General features: G+C 43.6%; 2 protein-coding genes and 1 pseudogene across 3 annotated transcripts; 1 reads left to right on the top strand and 2 right to left on the bottom strand.

Moving 5' to 3' along the window:
- Nucleotides 1-82: 82 nt before the first annotated feature.
- On the top strand, nucleotides 83-1930 carry LOC310805040 (lipocalin-like; annotated as a pseudogene). The gene is made up of 4 exons (XR_014555082.1): nucleotides 83-128; nucleotides 282-395; nucleotides 1481-1581; nucleotides 1684-1930. The product of XR_014555082.1 is annotated as a lipocalin-like (transcript).
- A 1550-nt stretch (nucleotides 1931-3480) lies between these two features.
- Nucleotides 3481-17443, bottom strand: LOC310816706 (uncharacterized protein). Its single transcript, XM_083686984.1, has 12 exons — nucleotides 16767-17443; nucleotides 16443-16538; nucleotides 15472-15702; nucleotides 15337-15359; nucleotides 15133-15251; nucleotides 14392-14925; nucleotides 6436-6848; nucleotides 6070-6165; nucleotides 5100-5330; nucleotides 4965-4987; nucleotides 4761-4879; nucleotides 3481-4552 (listed from the first exon to the last, which is right to left on the bottom strand). The coding sequence occupies exons 1-12, from the start codon at nucleotides 17169-17171 to the stop codon at nucleotides 4020-4022; spliced, it is 2823 nt and encodes a 940-aa protein (XP_083543110.1). The 5' UTR covers nucleotides 17172-17443; the 3' UTR covers nucleotides 3481-4019.
- Nucleotides 17444-21121: 3678 nt separating this feature from the next.
- On the bottom strand, nucleotides 21122-24202 carry LOC310804964 (E3 ubiquitin-protein ligase TRIM39-like; the record flags this gene model as incomplete). The annotated part of the gene is made up of 6 exons (XM_083670428.1): nucleotides 21122-21919; nucleotides 22128-22246; nucleotides 22332-22354; nucleotides 22467-22697; nucleotides 23432-23527; nucleotides 23798-24202. 6 exons carry the CDS (start codon nucleotides 24200-24202, stop codon nucleotides 21381-21383), a joined length of 1413 nt encoding a protein of 470 aa, XP_083526554.1. The 3' UTR covers nucleotides 21122-21380.
- Between the last annotated feature and the right edge of the window lie 524 nt (nucleotides 24203-24726).

Raw genomic sequence — 24726 nt, 5'->3', positions numbered from 1 at the left:
GAGCAGCACAAGATTGCTGACATGCAAATAACATGGCTCGAGCTCTGCTTTTCCTGTAAATGGAGAGACCAGCTGACTGTAAATGATTTTCACTGAATTAATAGTTTAAATGACATCAACATCAATTGGTAAAACAAGCGTGCTTGTTTCCTTCAATCTTTATGTCACCTACAATCTGTTCTGTGTCTATGACAAGGCTCTTTTTAATGTTGTAATTTCACACTCTCTCTCTCTCTTTCTCTCTCTCTCCCTCCCTCCCTTCCTCCCTCTCTCTCCCTCAGGCTGGAACAATGTAAATGACATGAGAGTAGTTGATGTCCAGTATGATGACTTTGCTCTTGTTCACACTGTCAAGACCAAGGATGGAGTGTCTGAGGTCCTCAACAAACTCTACAGTAAGTCTGTCTATCTCTGCTTAGTCCTGGTTTTGGAAATTAATCAGGTCCTCTTGAGGGTTTTGAGTTAATTGTGGTGTATTAACCTGGTCGTGTTCTGGTCATGGTGTATTAACCTGGTCATGTTGTGGTCATGGTGTATTAACCTGGTCATGTTGTGGTCATGGTGTATTAAGATGGTCGTGTTGTGGTCATACTGTATTAACCTGGTCATGTTGTGGTCATGGTGTATTAAGATGGTCGTGTTGTGGTTGTGGTTGTGGTGAATTAACCTGGTCGTGTTGTGGTTGTGGTTGTGTTGTATTAACCTGGTCGTGTTGTTTTTGTGGTCTTGGTGTATGAACCTGGTCGTGTTGTGGTCATGGTGTAATAACCTGGTCGTGTTGTGGTCATCTTGTATTAACCTGGTCGTGTTGTGGTTGTAGTCGTGGTGTATGAACCTGGTCGTGTTGTGGTCATGGTGTAATAACCTGGTCGTGTTGTGGTCATGGTGTAATAACCTGGTCGTTTTGTGGTCATCTTGTATTAACCTGGTGGTGTTGTGGTTGTAGTCGTGTTGTGGTTGTGGTCATGGTTGTGGTGTATTAACCTGGTCGTGTTGTGGTTGTGGGTGTGGTGTATTAACCTGGTTGTGGTCATCTTGTATTAACCTGGTTGTGTTGTGGTTGTGGTCGTGGTGTATTAACCTTGTCGTGTTGTGGTTGTGGTCGTGGTGTATTAATCTGGTCGTGTTGTGGTCATGGTCGTGGCGTATTAACCTGGTTGTGCTGTGGTTGTGGTCATGTTGTATTAACCTGGTTGTGTTGTGGTTGTGGTTTATTAAACTGGTCTTGTTGTGGTTGTGGTCATGGTGTATTAACCTGGTCGTGTTGTGGTTGCAGGTCATGTTGTGGTTGTGGTTGTGGTTGTGGTGTATTAACCTGGTCGTGTTGTGGTCGTGGTCGTGGTGTATTAACCTGGTTGTGTTCTGTTCATGGTTGTGGTGTATTAACCTGGTCGTGTTGTGGTTGTGGTCGTGGTGTATTAACCTGGTCATGTTGTGGTTGTGGTCGTTGTGTATTAACCTGGTCGTGTTGTGGTTGCAGGTCGTACCCCTGAGGCGAGCGCTGCTCTGCAGCAGAAGTTCATGCAGTTCTCCCTGGATACCAGCATCCTCCTGACAACATCGCTATCCTGCCCAAGAATGGTACGCCTACCACACACACACACACACACACACACACACACTTCTAAATTTCAGTTGTCCAACTCCTCCCCTCACTCTCATCTCTTCATGTTTGTGTTGCAGGTGAATGTCCAGAGACATAAAGAGTCTCTTCCCTCCTCCACCTGTCCTCCATCTCTCCACCGTCTCACTATTTCACCTCAGCAGAGACTCCTCCTCTTAGGTAGAAGAGCCCTCCCCTCCCCTCACCCTCACCCTGTCTGCAACTCTGCCTACAGCTACACAACAGACAGACAGGGACCCAGAGCTCAACCCTGACCTCCCAGCCCACTTCAAACTACTCTGGTACCCCCCAATCCTGAACCAACCTCTAGCCTCCACCCCGAGACAGGGACTGTTACGAACCCCCCCAGATACTACGTCTAGGGATATAAGAGGGGGGGGAACGTAACATACAGTGTCTGTATATGCTGCTGAGGACTGCTGGTGCTGTGGTTGTGCAACACACACAACTTAGGACGACTGAGTAAAATGGCAACAACAAGCCAGATTTATTCAATATTACATACAACAAGCAACCAGTCAACACGGGGGGGACATAGAGAGGGAACTAAGGGGAGGACGCCAAACGGCGCCAAATAAATGAAAAGCTAATATTCCAATCCTCTCTGTTCTAAATACGAAAATGTCTGCTATCTAGTCTTGCCCGCCTACGTTAAACCCAAAATACAAGAGGTGGCGCCCGCCTGGAGAAACTAACCGAATGTATATAACAAAACCAAACCTGTGTGATGGAGGTGGGCCCATGGGCGTCTTACCTGCCTAACTCACCCTCCCCTGGGGCTAACTACAGGTGTGGCAGCGAACACAATGGTAGGACAGACACTTTTACGAGGACAGTAGAATATCAACACTATGATGCAACAAATGACAGAAAACCCGCTAACCGATGCTACCACACCCCTCTTCCTCTGAAGAGTGCGCGGGAGTTTTAACCAGAGACGGACGACGGTCTAATTGGACGCACACAAATGTGGAGACGTAACAGGGACCATCTAGAGGTGTGTAGGGGTAGAAGCTAGGGGTTGATTTGGGACAGGAGGAGGTACAGCTACGACCCCCCACCACTCCCCCCACCCCCCCATTCTCTGACCACCTACTATCACCAATCATCACCCCTCCTATATGTGTTTTTTTGTACTGTTAAATTCTTCTGTAATATTTTTCTGTTTTGAAATAAAAAATGTGTATAAACTCCATGCCTTCATATGTGTAGGCTAGTCAGTCATGTCAGTGAATGTTTGGTATATTCTGCCCTCTACTGGAGGATGGGAGAATGATAGTATTGAATGATTATTGACAATTACTGAGAGGCAGCAAGAGATGTTCCTTTCCAAATCATATGTCTTTGCAGGCTACAGATGCAAAGTTGAGGGAGCAAAGGGAATGAAAAATAATTAATAATAAATATGTATAAAAAATAAATATTGTCAGACCGCGCCCCCATTAAGAATATGGCAACAGCTTTAAAGGGACACTTTACACATGTAAATGTTCAAATATGTGAAAACTGCGTGTTTTACATTCTGTAGTCAAAGATAAAAGACAAAAGGTATATCATTGGGGGTAATTTCCTTAGGACCTTTTCTCTTATCTTTTTGACTACAGAAGGTAGAAAATGGCAGTTTTCAGATATGTAGACATTGGTATGGTGCTGGATATAATTTCAGTCAGGACACTCACGTTGGTTAAACAATTTATTTAATGAGAACGGTAATACATTTAAGCTTGGCGTAATGAGATGGATCTGCTCTGTATAGCTCCCTGCCTGCAGTTTAAACAACCATAAAATACAAATAACAGTATGGCAGGGAGCCCATGACTTCAAACCCCCCCGTAGGTCGGCTACAGAGAGACTGAGTAGGTGGAGGCTGGGGGAGGTGGGAGGGACGACCACACAAAACCTTCATAGCCAGTACGATCACACTGGTTCACTATGATGGAGTGTAAAACATGGCTGCTTTTAAGCCTTGTCCCTTGAACATGTGATGGATGTTTTTGCATATGTGTGAACCAGCTGTCAGACAGACAGCTGCGCCGTTTGACTTAAAGTGCCCTGTCTGAACTAACGCTAGCTTCATGAATGTGATTTTGAATAAACATCAAATCAAATGACAACACAGTAGATTATTTGATTCTCTTTATGTGATTTGTGCATGAACAAAAGTATTCATGTCATTCTTTCGTAAAAAATATTCCACTAAAAAAGTTCCACTATTACAGACATGGGTGATATCAGGAAGACTGACATCCCTGGCCGCTGCACCTTCCGCAGCCAGTGTGAGTAAAAACACACACACACACACACACACACACACACACACCCTCTGTATGTAACAGTGGAAGGTATCAGCTTTAACTGTACTGTTTCACTGTTAAAAACAGAGATGGTATCAGATCTATCTGTACTGTTCCACTGTTACAGAGCCCTTCACTGGTAAGATTTTCAGAGGGTGATCACAGTAATTGATAAGGAATGGAAAAACTCTCTCAGTGAAAGTGTGTGTAAACGTGTGCAGGTGTGTGTTATTATCAGGGTCAGAGAATGACAGCTTTCCTCTGTCCCAGTCCAGCTGCACTCTGATCTTCTGGGGATTCTGTCTCACTGTGAGAGAAGTGTATGGCCCTGATGAGGATGATGCTACGTATTCACCACTGGAGAGATATAATCCCCAGTAACCACCCGCTGTGCCTCCCTTCCTCTGGACAGACTCTGATAACACACCTAGGAACCAGCCTGTATTGTCTCCAACCTCAACATCCCAGCTGTGTGTCCCTGAGTTAAAGCCCTCAGAGCCCAGGACTTTATAGTTATTAAACCTCTCTGGGTTGTCAGGAAGCTGCTGTCTATCATCACTGTATCTCACACTGGTCAGATCCTCAGACAGGATGAGATCTGTATGGGCAGTGTTGGGGTCCAGAATCACAGGAGCTGAAAGAGAGAGATCCATTTTCTGTTGATACTGTGTTCATTGTTTACACCCTCGTCCACCCCCAAGTGGAGACCATGATGAACCAACAATGATGTCATATTCATAATACTGCAGTGGGATCAGTCAGGGAATTTCCCTACTTTTGTTGTAACTATGAAATACTTCATGAAGTATTATTATAAGTCTGTATATTCAATTGATACTCACTATATTTTACAATCCCCTGCATCTTCTCCCAGACTCTGAACTGCAGGTTACCCAGGTGTTTGGCCACGTCTATCAGTGCTCCTGAGACCAGCTGTGGATCCGGCAGTGTGTACTGGGTTCTGGAAGGACATTCAGGAGTCAGTGCTGCTGTGGGGTTGAGTTCAGAACCACAGAGAAGAGAGAGACAGGAGGGACATCACTTACCTTTTCACTGTGACCTTGTAGTTCTGAAGAGGGACAAAAGAGTCAAGACCAGATTGAATTACACAATTAATCAATATTCATCAGTCAATCAGTAATAACCATCAAATCATGATAACTTATGAAAGCAGTCCTGACCTGCAGGAATGACATGTCTTCAGCTCTCAGCTCCTCCTCTGTGGCTCTGATTATGTCTGAAAGTGATGATATCTCTCTGTTCAGCCCCTCAATCTTCTCCTTCATCATCCGACTCTTCTGCTCCTCTTCCTCCCTCAGTGCAGCTATCCTGGCCTCCTCTTCCTCTTGTAGAAACTGGTGAAGCTTCTTAAACTCCTCCTTAATCTGCCTCTCTGTGTGCTGGGCCTGACTCTGGAGACATGGGGGTAATATATAAAATACTGTACCAGCCACAGGGAATTTACTACATTATTTTGGAAATCATTGGATATTCATCTTATGACTGCATCTTTCTCAAAATGGTATTATGTCAAAATCTCAGATGATCTCATCCTGAATCTGGTTCTACATCTACCTATTATTTTCTACTTTGGTAAAACAGATTGTTTATGACAATAGTGCAGATTGCTGTTTAGAACGTTTCACTATAATATCTGACTGTCACATTAACTGATTGATATAGTTTATACTTTTTAAGAGAGAGTTACATTAAGTTGAATGGGTGTTGTGGTGTTGTATTTTACTTGTATATGTCAATGATTATTTGCGCAAACTCTCCAAAAGGCTTGTTACAACATTATGGTAATAACGTTTGATTACTCATTCCATAGGGAGATACATTTTTCACAAAAATACACAAAACTCATCTTTTTTTTATAGCACTCAACCATTATACATCCAAACTTTAACCAAACTTTACACAAAATTGTGTATGTATAGTAATACCACTGAATATAAATGTTATGGATTGAGATTAACTGTCATGCTTTGGTAAGACACGTGTCATGTCCTAGTTATGAGAACATGATGGCTTTATAATGTGTTAACTCATGACATAACTCAATATTATAAATGTAAATGTCAATCTACTCATCTACAGAGTGAGATCTACACAGCAGTGTGGTATGATCTTATGACTCAACATCCTTACCTTGATGTGCTCTGCTGTCTCATCACAGGTTTGTTTAACTTCGTTGAAGACCTTCAGCTTCTCCTGTAAGGGTTTCAGGGCAGCCTGGAGTTCCTCCTGGAATGAAACAAAACATATTTTCAGTAAATGCGTTGTAGCTCTACTACTGTGGTTAAGGGATGAAAAGCACCTCAAGTGTATCTGCATGACAGAAAGGTATTTCAGCAAAGTTCTCTGTCAGACATGTACACTTGTCGACAAGTGTCAAAGGTCAGAATGCTGTAATCATTAGAGTGAACAGCCTTTTCAATAAAAAATAAACAAAATAACATATTTCACTAAGTTGAAATTGGATCTCATTTAAATGTTGTAATTGTGTTTTTGTACCTTGTGGTCTTGTGCAGCTTCATCTATAGGGCAGCAGTTGTGGTTTTTATGTTTTTTTGAGATCTGACACACCAAACAGATGGGCTGTTTATCCTCCAGACAGAAGATCTTGAGTTTCTCACTGTGCAGACTGCAGAGCAGCTCAGACCCTGCTGAAGGTCTCTGACTTCTCTCCTGTAAGAAGGCCTCACACAGGTTCTTCAGAGCCAGGTTACAGGGAGGTCTTGCCATTGAGGATCTTCTCCTACAAACTGGACATTCCCGAGATTCCTTCTTTTCCCAGTATTTCTGCAGACAGACTTTACAGAAGCTGTGGCTACATGACAAGACGACAGGATCTTTAAAGATGTCACAGCACACGGGACAGGAGAGATCCTCCTCTGGGAGAGACGATCTGGAAGCCATTTTCTCACCCAGTCACCCTCCCTCTCTCCTCTGGAATGGCTTCTGAGGTTTACTTTCACTTTCAATGTTGATTCTTGAACATGTATTCTGGTTCAGTCAGCAGCAGGTTAAAGTCACTATTTTGGACAGTGTTCCCTCCTGTAGTTGTGTAAAAGCAGCCTCTCTTCTCTCAGTGTGAGTTGTGTGTTTAGTCTGGTGTCTCTCTGAGCAGGCAGGTGAATCTCAGTGTCTGTCAGAGAGGACTGTTGACACTGTTGACACACTGAACTTTGCTTCCTGTATTCTGACAGGTAAGTCAGGACATGGGCGGGCCTTTGATAGACCAGGAAACTGCATCAATCTGTTCTGTGTCTATGACAAGGCTCTTTTTAATGTTGTAACTTCACACTCTCTCTCTCTCTCTTTCTCTCTCTCTCCCTCCCTCCCTCCCTCCCTCTCTCTCCCTCAGGCTGGAACAATGTAAATGACATGAGAGTGGTTGATGTCCAGTATGATGACTTTGCTCTCGTTCACACTGTCAAGACCAAGGATGGAGTGTCTGAGGTCCTCAACAAACTCTACAGTAAGTCTGTCTATCTCTGCTTAGTCCTGGTTTTGGAAATTAATCAGGTCCTCTTGAGGGTTTTGAGTTAATTGTGGTGTATTAACCTGGTCTGTTCTGGTCATGGTGTATTAACCTGGTCATGTTGTGGTCATGGTGTATTAACCTGGTCATGTTGTGGTCATACTGTATTAACCTGGTCATGTTGTGGTCATGGTGTATTAAGATGGTCGTGTTGTGGTCATACTGTATTAACCTGGTCATGTTGTGGTCATGGTGTATTAAGATGGTCGTGTTGTGGTTGTGGTTGTGGTGTATTAACCTGGTCGTGTTGTGGTTGTGGTGTCGCCGAGGGCGAGATTAGTATGGCCTTTTCCCGGCCTAAACACCATTCCCAGCGTTACCCAGTTAAGCATAGCAGGATTGGCCCGAGGTTTGAGAGCAATGTTGGTGAATCACCATGACACTGCTAGAAAGAGAAAAAGCTTAGCAGCTGGGGGCCCAACCTGACGAGTGACACCGCGGCTGCGGATGTTCCTGAAACACATTTTATCTTTGATCTATCCTTAAAATAGGTGCAATTGCATAACTGCTTATAATGATAAGTTGATTCAAATGTGTGTAACTGATAAGTTGATTCGAATGTGTGTAACTGATTAATGATAAGTTGATTCAAAGGAGTGTAACTGATTAATGATAAGTTGAGTCAAATTTATATATACTTGGTTATTGATAAATGGGTTCAAATATGTGCAAAAGGCAAAACTGAATAAGAGAAATGATAAGGGTAGTGTATGACTCCGGGTCATCTAGTTGGACCTCGTAGTGATCACGGTTTAACTGATACTGAAGTAGGCAACCAAATGCATTAATGTTTGACTGTATAATTCTTACTCAGAAATGATTACTGAAGTAGGCCACCATACTAATGTTTGACTGTATAATTCTTACTCAGGGATGATTACTGAAGTAGGCTAATCATGTGTGCTAATGTTAATTGTATACCATATGTACTAAATGTTAACTTTGAGAAAGGCATAGATTAGTATGGGACAAAAATAGAGTAGGATTGCAGAAGTCCACAAAAAGAAGTGGCCTTGAGTCCATGTTTGAGCAGGAGAGTGATAAGTATGTCTAGTAGACATAACAACAGGTGCCCTTATGCCCATGACTAAGCATGGGTGCGAACTCAGGGTGATGTAATGAACTAGATAGAATTCAATGCCTGACAAAATGAATTAGATAAGAAAGGGTGGGGGTAAAGGAAAGCCCCATTGCAAACTATAAAAAGAGCTCCCTGGAGCAGTACAACGGTCATTCCCCGCTGCAGAGCGTAACACCTGAAGGACCGGAGCAGGACTGAGTGTGCTGAAGATTACCCCGGAGTGGAAACTGGAGTTTTTCATACTCTAGCAACCGAGCAGGATCTCCTTGTCCGGAGCTCACACTCTGATTGAATTCTGACTGTCGGCCTCGCCACACTAGCACAACGGAGGACCTTGGAGGACCTTTGTTTGTACAACAGCTCTGGCGGATAGAGGAACTGGCTATGCTCGACGGAGTGAAACTGGGACTTCTCTAAATTTCACAGGCAGACTGATAGGTTTTATTATTTTCTAATTTTTATCATTTTTGAATACTAGCATTTTACCATTTTATCACTCTGCCTGTAATGCTGCAATGTTTTAATCCATCATTAAAGAATTTGACCTGCATTTAAAGGAACAGTTTTCTCAATTTTAATTCTTAATTTTAATTTACTTATTTATTTATTATTATTATTATTTTTATTTTGTTATTTTTATATATTTTTAGTCATTCCATCCCTCATAAGCCTTTTACCTCCTCCTGGTAACATAAAATATTATAGATTGCTGTGCATAATACATCTTAGGATCTGAAGGGTTATATCTGGCCGCTTATTACCTCCTTTGGGTAAATTATCCTTACCGATAAACCCTTTATCCGCAACCACACCAACTGGCACTCATATCAGATTAGAGCGGTCGTTAACCATAGAGACTACCCACTTCTGTGTACAGGTTTTAGGTTTGGGGAGATTTTTCAGTTCAGCTGAGGTGGGTAGAGGAAGATATGGGAGGAACTATGGGATGTAGACCGTTAACAGCGGAGTGAATCTAACCGACACCAACCTACATAGGACCAGTCAGCATCTGACAGGGTAAGACCCCTCAGGCTGAGGATCCATAACCGGTTATCTGAGGGTTGGTCGGGGGTTCTGTATAGAGCCTAAATTCCTGGGAGACAGTGGTCATCGTGTATTAACCTGGTCGTGTTGTGGTTGTGGTCGTGGCCTATTAACCTGGTCCTGTTGTGTTTGTGGTCTTGGTGTATGAACCGTCGTATTGTGGTCATGGTGTAATAACCTGGTCATGTTGTGGTCATCTTGTATTAACCTGGTCGTGTTGTGGTTGTAGTCGTGGTGTATTAACCTGGTCGTGTTGTGGTTGTGGTCATGGTTGTGGTGTATTAACCTGGTAGTGTTGTGGTCGTGGTCATGGTGTATTAACCTGGTCATGTTGTGGTTGTGGTCGTGGTGTATTAACCTGGTTGTGTTGTGGTTGTGGTCATCTTGTATTAACCTGGTCGTGTTGTGGTTGTGGTCATGGTGTATTAACCTGGTCGTGTGGTGGTTGTGGTCGTGGTGTATTAACCTGGTTGTGTTGTGGTTGTGGTCGTGGTGTATTAACCTTGTCGTGTTGTGGTTGTGGTCGTGGTGTATTAATCTGGTCGTGTTGTGGTCATGGTCGTGGTGTATTAACCTGGTCGTGTTGTGGTTGTGGTGTATTAATCTGGTTGTGTTGTGGTTGTGGTCATGGTGTATTAACCTGGTCGTGTTGTGGTTGTGGTGTATTAACCTGGTCGTGTTGTGGTCATGGTCGTGGTGTATTAACCTGGTCGTGTTGTGGTCGTGGTCGTGGTGTATTAACCTGGTTGTGTTGTGGTTGTGGTTTATTAACCTGGTCTTGTTGTGGTTGTGGTCATGGTGTATTAACCTGGTCGTGTTGTGGTTGCAGGTCGTACCCCTGAGGCGAGCGCTGCTCTGCAGCAGAAGGTCATGCAGTTCTCCCTGGAGACCAGCATCCTCCTGACAACATCGCTATCCTGTCCAAGAATGGTACGCCTACCACACACACACACACACACACACACACACACACACACACACACACTTCTATATTTCAGTTGTCCAACTCCTCCCCTCACTCTCATCTCTTCATGTTTGTGTTGCAGGTGAATGTCCAGAGACATAAAGAGTCTCTTCCCTCCTCCACCTGTCCTCCATCTCTCCACCGTCTCACTATTTCACCTCAGCAGAGACTCCTCCTCTTAGGTAGAAGAGCCCTCCCCTCCCCTCACCCTCACCCTGTCTGCAACTCTGCCTACAGCTACACATCAGACAGACAGGGACCCAGAGCTCAACCCTGACCTCCCAGCCCACTTCAAACTACTCTGGTACCCCCCAATCCTGAACCAACCTCTAGCCTCCACCCCGAGACAGGGACTGTTACGAACCCCCCAGATACTACGTCTAGGGATATAAGAGGGGGGGGAACGTAACATAGAGTGTCTGTATATGCTGCTGAGGACTGCTGGTGCTGTGGTTGTGCAACACACACAACTTAGGACGACTGAATAAAATGGCAACAACAAGCCAGATTTATTCAATATTACATACAACAAGCAACCAGTCAACACGGGGGGGACATAGAGAGGGAACTAAGGGGAGGACGCCAAACGGCGCCAAATAAATGAAAAGCTAATATTCCAATCCTATCTGTTCTAAATACGAAAATGTCTGCTATCTAGTCTTGCCCGCCTACCTTAAACCCAAAATACAAGAGGTGGCGCCCGCCTGGAGAAACTAACGGAATGTATATAACAAAACCAAACCTGTGTGATGGAGGTGGGCCCATGGGCGTCTTACCTGCCTAACTCACCCTCCCCTGGGGCTAACTACAGGTGTGGCAGCGAACACAATGGTAGGACAGACACTTTTACGAGGACAGTAGAATATCAACACTATGATGCAACAAATGACAGAAAACCCGCTAACCGATGCTACCACACCCCTCGTCCTCTGAAGAGTGCGCGGGAGTTTTAAACAGAGACTGACGACGGTCTAATTGGACGCATACAAATGTGGAGACGTAACAGGGACCATCTAGAGGTGTGTAGGGGTAGAAGCTAGGGGTTGATTTGGGACAGGAGGAGGTACAGCTACGACCCCCCACCACTCCCCCCACCCCCCCATTCTCTGACCACCTACTATCACCAATCATCACCCCTCCTATATGTGTTTTTTTGTACTGTTAAATTCTTCTGTAATATTTTTCTGTGTTGAAATAAAAAATGTGTATAAACTCCATGCCTTCATATGTGTAGGCTAGTCAGTCATGTCAGTGAATGTTTGGTATATTCTGCCCTCTACTGGAGGATGGGAGAATGATAGTATTGAATGATTATTGACAATTACTGAGAGCCAGCAAGAGATGTTCCTTTCCAAATCATATGTCTTTGCAGGCTACAGATGCAAAGTTGAGGGAGCAAAGGGAATGAAAAATAATTAATAATGAATATGAATAAAAAATAAATATTGTCAGACCGCGCCCCCATTAAGAATATGGCAACAGCTTTAAAGGGACACTTTACACATGTAAATGAACAAATATATGAAAACTGCGTGTTTTACATTCTGTCGTCAAAGATAAAAGACAAAAGGTATATCATTGGGGGTAATTTCCTTAGGACCTTTTCTCTTATCCTTTTGACTACAGAAGGTAGAAAATGGCAGTTTTCAGATATGTAGACACTGGTATGGTGCTGGATATAATTTCAATCAGGACACTCACGTTGGTTAAACAATTCATTTAATGAGAACGGTAATACATTTAAGCTTGGCGTAATGAGATGGATCTGCTCTGTATAGCTCCCTGCCTGCAGTTTAAACAACCATAAAATACAAATAACAGTATGGCAGGGAGCCCATGACTTCAAACCCCCCCGTAGGTCGGCTACAGAGAGACTGAGTAGGTGGAGGCTGGGGGAGGTGGGAGGGACGACCACACAAAACCTTCATAGCCAGTACGATCACACTGGTTCACTATGATGGAGTGTAAAACATGGCTGCTTTTAAGCCTTGTCCCTTGAACATGTGATGGATGTTTTTGCATACAACGACCAAGATGTCGGCGCGCATGCATCGCGACGCTCAGTGTCTCCCCAGAGTACACAACCACACCTCCTCAACCCTCACCCTGAACACCGGCGTTCCACAAGGCTGTGTGCTGAGCCCCCTCCTTTACTCCCTCTTCACCTACGACTGCACACCTGTACATGGCTCAAACACCATTGTTAAGTTTGCAGACGACACAACGGTGATTGGTCTCATCAGCAACAACGATGAGTCGGCCTACAGGGAGGAGGTCCAGCACCTAACAGTGTGGTGCAACGACAATAACCTGGCTCTCAACACCAGGAAGACCAAAGAGCTCATTGTGGACTTCAGGAAGTCTAAAGCTGGCGCACACACCCCCATCCTCATCAACGGGACTGAGGTGGAGCGAGTCACCAGCTTCAAGTTTCTGGGTGTCCACATCTCTGAGGACCTCTCCTGGACCCTCAACACCTCCACTCTGATAAAGAAGGCTCACCAGCGTCTCTTCTTCCTGAGGAGACTAAAGAAGGTCCATCTGTCTCCTCAGATCCTGGTGAACTTCTACCGCTGCACCATCGAGAGTATCCTTACCAACTGTGTCACAGTATGGTATGGCAACTGCTCGGCATCTGACCGGAAAGCACTGCAGAGGGTGGTGAAAACTGCCCAACGCATCACCGGTTCCTCACTCCCCTCCATTGAGGCTGTCTAGGGCAAACGATGCTTGCGTAAGGCACGCAGCATCGTCAAGGACATTTCTCACCCCAACCATAGACTGTTCACCCCACTCCCCTCCGGGAGGCGCTACAGGTCTCTCCGCACCCGAACCAGCAGGTTCAGAGGCAGCTTCTTCCCTGCGGCTGTCACCCTACTGAACCTGAACACTGCACCTACCTGACAACCTACCAACCCCTGCAACCCCTGCAACCCCCCCACCCGGACAATTGCACTACTACTCCCCTCCCCTGCTCTTACTCAATACCACTGCTCTTCTGTACATATCTGTCCATACTGTTCATAATGCACATAATGCACATATCCCTATATTGTCTTTAATACTACTGTTAATACACTGCACATATCTGCACATACTGTACATACCTGTTTATACTGTTCATACGGCATTCCATATTTATATTTATTCCGCTATCTACCTATGTTACTGTTAATACATATATACTGCTAGAATGCATTACCTATACAGCTCATATGCTGCTACACTGTTTATACTGTAACTATTTATTCTGCTATAATGCTACTGCTACTCATATACTGCTACACTGCACTACTTATTGTTCATATATTGCACTACCTGTAAATACTGTTCATTGCACTTTCTGCTATTTTGCACTTCTGGTTAGACGCTAACTGCATTTCGTTGTCTCTGTACTTGTACTCTGCACAATGACAATAAAGTTGAATCTAATCTAATCTATTACGTGTGAACCAGCTGTCAGACAGACAGCTGCGCCGTTCGACTTAAAGTGCCCTGTCTGAACTAACGCTAGCTTCATGAATGTGATTTTGAATAAACATCAAATCAAATGACAACACAGTAGATTATTTGATTCTCTTTATATGATTTGTGCATAAACAAAAGTATTCATGTCGTTCTTTCGGTAAAAATATTCCACTAAAAAAGTTCCACTATTTCAGACATGGGTGATTTCAGGAAGATTGACATCCCTGGCCGCTGCACCTTCCACAGCCAGTGTGAGTAAACGCACACACACACACACACACACACACACACACACACACACACAGTGGAAGGTATCAGCTTTAACTGTACTGTTTCACTGTTAAAAACAGAGATGGTATCAGGTCTAACTGTGCTGTTCCACTGTTACAGAGGCCTTCACTGGTAAGATTTTCAGAGGGTGGAGATCATAGAAATTGTTAAGGAATGGAAAAACTCTCTCAGTGAAAGTGTGTGTAAACGTGTGTAGGTGTGTGTTATTATCAGGGTCAGAGAATGACAGCTTTCCTCTTTCCCAGTCCAGCTGCACTCTGATCCTCTGGGGTTTCTGTCTCACTGTGAGAGGAGAGTCTGGCCCTGATGAGGATGATGCTCCGTATTCACCACTGAAGAGATATAATCCCCAGTAACCATCCTCTATGTCTCCCTTCCTCTGGACAGACTCTAGTATCACACCCAGCTCCCAGTCTCTATGGTCTTCAACCTCAACATCCCAGCTGTGTGTCCCTGAGTTAAAGCCCTCAGAGCCCAGGACTTCTGTATAGTCATCAAACCTCTCTGGGTTGTCAGGAAGCTGCTGTGTCTCTTCACTGTATCTCACACTGGTCAGACCCTCAGACAGGATGAGATGTGGATGGGCAGTGTTGGGGTCCAGAATCACAGGAGCTGAAGAGAGAGATCCATTTTCTGTTGATACTGTGTTTGTTGTTTACACCCTTGTCCACCCCCAAGTGGAGACCATGATGAACAAACGATGATGTCATATTCATAATACTGCAGTTGGATCAGTCAGGGAATTTCCCTACTTTTGTTGTAACTATGAAATACTTCATGAATTATTATTATAAGTCTGTATATTCAATTGATACTCACTATATGTCACAATCCCCTGCATCTTCTCCCAGACTCTGAACTGCAGGTTGCCCAGGTGTTTGGCCACGTCTATCAGTGCTCCTGAGACCAGCTGTGGATCCGGCAGTGTGTACTGGGTTCTGGAAGGACATTCAGGAGTCAGTGCTGCTGTGGGGTTGAGTTCAGAACCACAGAGAAGAGAGAGACAGGAGAGACATCACTTACCTTTTCACTGTGACCTTGTAGTTCTGAAGAGGGACAAAAGAGTCAAGACCAGATTGAATTAAACTATTAATCAATATTCATCAGTCAATCAGTAATAACCATCAAATCATGATAACTTATGAAAGCAGTCCTGACCTGCAGGAATGAGATGTCTTCAGCTCTCAGCTCCTCCTCTGTGGCTCTGATTATGTCTGAAAGTGATGATATCTCTCTGTTCAGCAACTCAATCTTCTCCTTCATCATCTGACTCTTCTGCTCCTCTTCCTCCCTCAGTGCAGCTATCCTGGCCTCCTCTTCCTCTTGTAGAAACTGGTGAAGCTTCTTAAACTCCTCCTTAATCTGCCTCTCTGTGTGCTGGGCCTGACTCTAGAGACATGGGGGTAATATATAAAATACTGTACCAGCCACAGGGAATTTACGACATTATTTTGGAAATCATTGGATATTTATCTTATTACTGCATCTTTCTCAAAATGATATTATGTCAAAATCTCAGATGATCTCATCTTGAATCTGGCTCTACATCTACCTATTATTTTCTACTTTGGTAAAACAGATTGTTTATGACAATAGTGCAGATTGCTGTTTAGAACGTTTCACTAGAATATCTGACTGTCACATTAACTGATTGATATAGTTTATACTTTTTAAGAGAGAGTCACATTACGTTGCAATGGGTGTTGTGGTGTTGTATTTTACTTGTATATATCAATTATTATTTGCGCAAACTCTCCAAAAGGCTTGTTACAACATTATGGTAATAACGTTTGATTACTCATTCCATAGGGAGATACATTTTTCACAAAAATACACAAAACTCATCTTTTTTTTATAGCACTCAACCATTATACAAACAAACTTGAACCAAACTTTACACAAAATTGTGTGTGTATAGTAATACCACTGAATATAAATGTTATGGATTGAGATTAACTGTCATGCTTTGGTAAGACACGTGTCATGTCCTAGTTATGAGAACATGATGGCTTTATAATGTGTTAACTCATGACATAACTCAATATTATAAATGTAAATGTCAATCTACTCATCTACAGAGTGAGATCTACACAGCAGTGTGGTATTATCTTATGACTCAACATCCTTACCTTGATGTGCTCTGCTGTCTTATCACAGGTTTGTTTAACTTTGTTGAAGACCTCCAGCTTTTCCTGTAAGGGCTTCAGGGCAGCCTGGAGTTCCTCCTGGAATGAAACAAAACACATTTTCAGTAAATGCGTTGTAGCTCTACTACTGTGGTTAAGGGATGAAAAGCACCGCAAGTGTATCTGCATGACAGAAAGGTATTTCAGCAAAGTTCTCACATGTACACTTGTCTACAAGTGTCAAAGGTCAGATTTCTTTTTTTAAATAACACATTTCACTTAGTTGAAATTGGATCTCATTTAAATGTTGTCATTATGTTTTTGTACCTTGTGGTCTTGTGCAGCTTCATCTATAGGGCAGCAGTTGTGGTTTTTATGTTTTTTTGAGATCTGACACACCAAACAGATGGGCTGTTTATCCTCCAGACAGAAGATCTTGAGTTTCTCACTGTGCAGACTGCAGAGCACCTCAGACCCTGCTGAAGGTCTCTGACTTCTCTCCTGTAAGAAGGCCTCACACAGGTTCTTCAGAGCCAGGTTACAGGGAGGTCTTGCAATTGCAGATCTTCTCCTACAAACTGGACAGTCCCGAGATTCCTTCTTTTCCCAGTATTTCTGCAGACAGACTTTACAGAAGCTGTGGCTACATGACAGTATGACAGGATCTTTAAAGATGTCACAGCACACGGGACAGGAGAGATCCTCCTCTGGGAGAGACGATCTGGAAGCCATTTTCTCACCCAGTCACCCTCCCTCCCTCCTCTGGAATGGCTTCTGAGGTTTACTTTCACTTTCAATGTTGATTCTTGAACACGTATTCTGGTTCAGTCAGCAGCAGGTTAAAGTCACTATTTTGGACAGTGTTCCCTCCTGTAGTTGTGTAAAAGCAGCCTCTCTTCTCTCAGTGTGAGTTGTGTGTTTAGTCTGGTGTCTCTCTGAGCAGGCAGTTGAATCTCAGTGTCTGTCAGAGAGGACTGTTGACACTGTTAACGCACTGAACTTTGCTTCCTGTATTCTGACTGGTAAGTCAGGGCAGGGGCGGGGCTTTGATAGACCAGGAAACTGCATCAATGTGTACTGGAGAGACTGCGGGGCTTGAGTGACAGATGATTTCATTTATTATTGCTACACAATGTTACTCAACACTTTCACTGAATGCAGTTACATCTTCTGACCACTGAGGAGCAGCACAAGATTGCTGACATGCAAATAACATGGCTAGAGCTCTGCTTTTCCTGTAAATGGAGAGACCAGCTGACTGTAAATGATTTTCACCGAATTAATAGTTTAAATGACATCAACATCAATTGGTAAATCAGGCTTGCTTGTTTCCTTCAATCTTTATGTCACCTACAATCTGTTCTGTGTCTATGACAAGGCTCTTTTTAATGTTGTAACTTCACACTCTCTCTCTCTCTCTTTCTCTCTCTCTCCCTCCCTCCCTTCCTCCCTCTCTCTCCCTCAGGCTGGAACAATGTAAATGACATGAGAGTGGTTAATGTCCAGTATGATGACTTTGCTCTCGTTCACACTGTCAAGACCAAGGATGGAGTGTCTGAGGTCCTCAACAAACTCTACAGTAAGTCTGTCTATCTCTGCTTAGTCCTGGTTTTGGAAATTAATCAGGTCCTCTTGAGGGTTTTGAGTTAATTGTGGTGTATTAACCTGGTCGTGTTCTGGTCATGGTGTATTAACCTGGTCATGTTGTGGTCATGGTGTATTAACCTGGTCATGTTGTGGTCATACTGTATAAACCTGGTCATGTTGTGGTCATGGTGTATTAAGATGGTTGTGTTGTGGTTGTGCTCGTGGTGTATTAACCTGGTCGTGTTGTGGTTGTGGTCGTGGCCTATTAACCTGGTCGTGTTGTGTTTGTGGTCTTGGTGTATGAACCTGGTTGTGTTGTGGTCATCTTGTATTAACCTGGTCGTGTTGTGGTTGTAGTCGTGGTGTATTAACCTGGTCGTGTTGTTGTTGTGGTCATGGTGTATTAACCTGGTCGTGTTGTGGTCGTGGTTGTGGTGTATTAACCTGGTCGTGTTGTGGTTGTGGTCGTGGTGTATTAACCTGGTTGTGTTGTGGTTGTGGTCATCTTGTATTAACCTGGTTGTGTTGTGGTTGTGGTTGTGGTGTATTAACCTGGTTGTGTTGTGGTTGTGGTCATCTTGTATTAACCTGGTTGTGTTGTGGTTGTGGTTGTGGTGTATTAACCTGGTTGTGTTGTGGTTGTGGTCATCTTGTATTAACCTGGTCGTGTTGTGGTTGTGGTGTATTAACCTGGTCGTGTTGTTGTCATGGTCGTGGTGTATTAACCTGGTTGTGTTGTGGTTGTGGTGTATTAACCTGGTCTTGTTGTGGTTGTGGTCATGGTGTATTAACCTGGTTGTGTTGTGATTGCAGGTCGTACCTCTGAGGCGAGCGCTGCTCTGCAGCAGACGTTCATGCAGTTCTCCCTGGATACCAGCATCCTCCCTGACAACATCGCTATCCTGCCCAAGCACGGTACGCCTACCACACACACACACACACACACACACACACACACACACTTCTATATTTCAGTTGTCCAACTCCTCCCCTCACTGTCATCTCTTCATGTTTGTGTTGCAGGTGAATGTCCAGAGACATAAAGAGTCTCTTCCCTCCTCCACCTGTCCTCCATCTCTCCACCGTCTCACTATTTCACCTCAGCAGAGACTCCTCCTCTTAGGTAGAAGAGCCCTCCCCTCCCCTCCCCTCACCCTCACCCTGTCTGCAACTCTGCCTACAGCTACACACCAGACAGACAGGGACCCAGAGCTCAACCCTGACCTCCCAGCCCACTTCAAGCTACTCTGGTACCCCCTAATCCTGAACCAACCTCTAGCCTCCACCCCGAGACAGGGACTGTTACGAACCCCCCCAGATACTACGTCTAGGGATATAAGAGGGGGGGGAACGTAACATAGAGTGTCTGTATATGCTGCTGAGGACTGCTGGTGCTGTGGTTGTGCAACACACACAACTTAGGACGACTGAGTAAAATGGCAACAACAAGCCAGATTTATTCAATATTACAAACAACAAGCAACCAGTCAACACGGGGGGGACATAGAGAGGGAACTAAGGGGAGGACGCCAAACGGCGCCAAATAAATGAAAAGCTAATATTCCAATCCTCTCTGTTCTAAATACGAAAATGTCTGCTATCTAGTCTTGCCTGCCTACCTTAAACCCAAAATACAAGAGGTGGCGCCCGCCTGGACAAACTAACCGAATGTATATAACAAAACCAAACCTGTGTGATGGAGGTGGGCCCATGGGCGTCTTACCTGCCTAACTCACCCTCCCCTGGGGCTAACTACAGGTGTGGCAGCGAACACAATGGTAGGACAGACACTTTTACGAGGACAGTAGAATATCAACACTATGATGCAACAAATGACAGAAAACTCGCTAACCGATGCTACCACACCCCTCTTCCTCTGAAGAGTGCGCGGGAGTTTTAAACAGAGACGGACGACGGTCTAATTGGACGCACACAAATGTGGAGACGTAACAGGGACCATCTAGAGGTGTGTAGGGGTAGAAGCGAGGGGTTGATTTGGGACAGGAGGAGGTACAGCTACGACCCCCCACCACTCCCCCCACCCCCCCATTCCCTGACCACCTACTATCAACAATCATCACCCCTCCTATATGTGTTTTTTTTCTACTGTTGATTTCTTCTGTATTGTTTTTCTGTGTTGAAACAAAAATGTGTATAAACTACAAGCCTTCATATGTGTCGGCTAGTCAGTCATGTCAGTGAATGTTTGGTATATTCTGCCCTCTACTGGAGGATGGGAGAATGATAGTATTGAATGATTGACAATTACTGTGAGAGCCAGCAAGAGATGTTCCTTTCCAAATCATATGTTTTTGCAGGATACAGATGCAAAGTTGAGAGAGCAAAGGGAATGAAAAACAATTAATAATGAATATGAATAAAAATGAATATTGTCAGACCGTACCCCCATTAAGAATATGGCAACAGCTTTAAAGGGACACTTTACACATAAAAGTACAAATATGTGAAAACTGCGTGTTTTACATTCTGGAGTCAAAGATATAAGACAAAAGGTATATCATTGGGGGTAATTTCCTTAGGACCTTTTCTCTTATCCTTTTGACTACAGAAGGTAGAAAATGGCAGTTTTCAGATATGTAGACACTGGTATGGTGCTGGATATAATTTCAGTCAGGACACTCACGTTGGTTAAACAATTTATTTAATGAGAACGGTAATACATTTAAGCTTGGCGTAATGAGATGGATCTGCTCTGTATAGCTCCCTGCCTGCAGTTTAAACAACCATAAAATACAAATAACAGTATGGCAGGGAGCCCATGACTTCAAACCCCCCCGTAGGTTGGCTACAGAGAGACTGAGTAGGTGGAGGCTGGGGGAGGTGGGAGGGACGACCACACAAAACCTTCATAGCCAGTACGATCACACTGGTTCACTATGATGGAGTGTAAAACATGGCTGCTTTTAAGCCTTGTCCCTTGAACATGTGATGGATGTTTTAGCATACGTGTGAACCAGCTGTCAGACAGACAGCTGCGCCGTTCGACTTAAAGTGCCCTGTCTGAACTAACGCTAGCTTCATGAATGTGATTTTGAATAAACATCAAATCAAATGACAACACAGGAGATTATTTGATTCTCTTCATATGGTTTGTGCATGAACAAAAGTATTCATGTCGTTCTTTCGTAAAAAATATTCCACTAAAAAAGTTCCACTATTACAGACATGGGTGATTTCAAGAAGACTGACATCCCTGGCCGCTGCACCTTCCGCAGCCAGTGTGAGTAAACACACACACACACACACACACACACACACCCTCTGTATGTAACAGTGGAAGGTACCAGCTTTAACTGTATTGTTTCACTGTTAAAAACAGAGATGGTATCAGATCTATCTGTACTGTTCCACTGTTACAGAGGCCTTCACTGGTAAGATTTTCAGAGGGTGGAGATCACAGAAATTGTAAAAGTATGGAAAAACTCTCTCAGTGAAAGTGTGTGTAAACGTGTGTAGGTGTGTGTTATTATTAGGGTAAGAGAATGACAGCTTTCCTCTGTCCCAGTCCAGCTGCACTCTGATCCTCTGGGGTTTCTGTCTCACTGTGAGATGAGTGTCTGGCCCTGATGAGGATGATGCTCCGTATTCACCACTGAAGAGATATAATCCCCAGTAACCATCCTCTATGCCTCCCTTCCTCTGGACAGACTCTGGTAACACACCCAGCTCCCAGTATATATTGTCTCCAACCTCAACATCCCAGCTGTGTGTCCCTGAGTTAAAGCCTTCAGAGCCCAGGACTTCTCTACAGTTATCAAACCTCTCTGGGTTGTCAGGAAGCTGCTGTATCTCCTCACTCTCTCTCACACTGGTCAGATCCTCAGACAGGATGAGATCTGTATGGGCAGTGTTGGGGTCCAGAATCACAGGAGCTGAAAGAGAGAGATCCATTTTCTGTTGATACTGTGTTTGTTGTTTACACCCTCGTCCACCCCCAAGTGGAGACCATGATGAACAAACGATGATGTCATATTCATAATACTGTAGTTGTATCAGACAGGGTATTTCCCTACTTTTGTTGTTAGTATGAAATATTTAATGAATTATTATTATAAGTCTGTATATTCAATTGATACTCACTATATGTCACAATCCCCTGCATCTTCTCCCAGACTCTGAACTGCAGGTTGCCCAGGTGTTTGGCCACGTCTATCAGCGCTCCTGAGACCAGCTGTGGATCCGGCAGTGTGTACTGGGTTCTGGAAGGACATTCAGGAGTCAGTGCTGCTGTGGGGTTGAGTTCAGAACCACAGAGAAGAGAGAGACAGGAGGGACAACACTTACTTTTTCACTGTGACCTTGTAGTTCTGAAGAGGGACAAAAGAGTCAAGACCAGATTGAATTACACAATTAATCAATATTCATCAGTCAATCCGTAATAACCATCAAATCATGATAACTTATGAAAGCAGTCCTGACCTGCAGGAATGAGATGTCTTCAGCTCTCAGCTCCTCCTCTGTGGCTCTGATTATGTCTGAAAGTGATGATATCTCTCTGTTCAGCCCCTCAATCTTCTCCTTCATCATCCGACTCTTCTGCTCCTCTTCCTCCCTCAGTGCAGCTATCCTGGCCTCCTCTTCCTCTTGTAGAAACTGGTGAAGCTTCTTAAACTCCTCCTTAATCCGCCTCTCTGTGAGCTGGGCCTGACTCTGGAGACATGGGGGTAATATATAAAATACTGTACCAGCCACAGGGAATTTACTACATTATTTTGGAAATCATTGGATATTTATCTTATGACTGCATCTTTCTCAAAATGATATTATGTCAAAATCTCAGATGATCTCATCTTGAATCTGGCTCTACATCTACCTGTTGTTTTCTACTTTGGTAAAACAGATTGTTTATGACAATAGTGCAGATTGCTGTTGAGAACGTTTCACTATAATATCTGACTGTCACATTAACTGATTGATATAGTTTATACTTTTTAAGAGAGAGTCACATTAAGTTGCAATGGGTGTTGTGGTGTTGTATTTTACTTGTATATATCAATTATTATTTGCGCAAACTCTCCAAAAGGCTTGTTACAACATTATGGTAATAACGTTTGATTACTCATTCCATAGGGAGATACATTTTTCACAAAAATACACAAAACTCATCTTTTTTTTATAGCACTCAACCATTATACATCCAACCTTTAACCAAACTTTACACAAAATTGTGTGTGTATAGTAATACCACTGAATATAAATGTTATGGATTGAGATTAACTGTCATGCTTTGGTAAGACACATGTCATGTCCTAGTTATGAGAACATGATGGCTTTATAATGTGTTAACTCATGACATAACTCAACATTATAAATGTAAATCTACTCATCTACAGAGAGAGATCTACACAGCAGTGTGGTATTATCTTATGACTCAACATCCTTACCTTGATGTGCTCTGCTGTCTTATCACAGGTTTGTTTAACTTTGTTAAAGACTTCCAGCTTCTCCTGTAAGGGCTTCAGGGCAGCCTGGAGTTCCTCCTGGAATGAAACAAAACACATTTTCAGTAAATGCGTTGTAGCTCTACTACTGTGGTTAAGGGATGAAAAGCACCTCAAGTGTATCTGCATGACAGAAAGTTATTTCAGCAAAGTTCTCTGTCAGACATGTACACTTGTCTACAAGTGTCAAAGGTCAAAATGCTGTAATCATTAGAGTGAACAGCCTTTTCAATAAAAAATAAACAAAATAACATATTTCACTAAGTTGAAATTGGATCTCATTTAAATGTTGTCATTATGTTTTTGTACCTTGTGGTCTTGTGCAGCTTCATCTATAGGGCAGCAGTTGTGGTTTTTATGTTTTTTTGAGATCTGACACACCACACAGATGGGCTGTTTATCCTCCAGACAGAAGATCTTGAGTTTCTCACTGTGCAGACTGCAGAGCACCTCAGACCCTGCTGAAGGTCTCTGACTTCTCTCCTGTAAGAAGGCCTCACACAGGTTCTTCAGAGCCAGGTTACAGGGAGGTCTTGCCATTGCAGATCTTCTCCTACAAACTGGACATTCCCGAGATTCCTTAGTTTCCCAGTATTTCTGCAGACAGACTTTACAGAAGCTGTGGCTACATGACAGTATGACAGGATCTTTAAAGATGTCACAGCACACGGGACAGGAGAGATCCTCCTCCGGGAGAGACAATCTGGAAGCCATTTTCTCACCCAGTCACTCTCCTTCCCTCCTCTGGAATGGCTTCTGAAGTTTACTTTCACTTTTAATGTTGATTCTTGAACACGTATTCTGATTCAGTCAGCAGCAGGTTAAAGTCACTATTTGGACAGTATTCCCTCCTGTAGTTGTGTAAAAGCAGCCTCTCTTCTCTCAGTGTGAGTTGTGTGTTTAGTCTGGTGTCTCTCTGAGCATGGGCATCATGCAGCAACATTCTCTTAAATGTCTCTTATATTTTCTCTTAATTTTCTGTTAAGAGAAAAAATCTGAGAAGTCAACTCCAGATGCACCAAACATTCTTAACCATCCAAGTCTGCTCTTACCCAGGTGTGCTGAATGATGAATCCCACTTAATCATACATTGGAGGGAGTGGCTGATTGTTTGTTATTAGCATAGGTAACGCCCCCTAAACACTATATAATGGCAGGTGTGGAGGCACGGCATTTGACCGGCGTGTGTTTCGCCTAAATTGAGGCTCCAGAGTATTGCACAAATCTAGTATTGTTAC

The sequence above is a fragment of the Argentina silus genome (genome assembly GCF_951799395.1).
Source record: "Argentina silus genome assembly, chromosome: 1".
Lineage (NCBI taxonomy): Eukaryota > Metazoa > Chordata > Actinopteri > Argentiniformes > Argentinidae > Argentina > Argentina silus.
This window is presented reverse-complemented; position numbering and strand designations above follow the sequence as displayed.

Excerpts from the sequence above, each read along its gene's own strand:
- LOC310816706 (XM_083686984.1), bottom strand. The coding sequence starts at position 17,171 with ATGGCTTCCAGATCGTCTCTCCCAGAGGAGGATCTCTCCTGTCCCGTG. Across the intron at positions 6,849-14,391 it reads TGTAACAGTGGAACAGCACA|GTGAGAAAATGGCTTCCAGA; the intron begins GTTAGACCTGAT and ends GAGGGTGACTGG. Across the intron at positions 5,331-6,069 it reads AGACAGCAGAGCACATCAAG|AGTCAGGCCCAGCACACAGA; the intron begins GTAAGGATGTTG and ends CCATGTCTCCAG.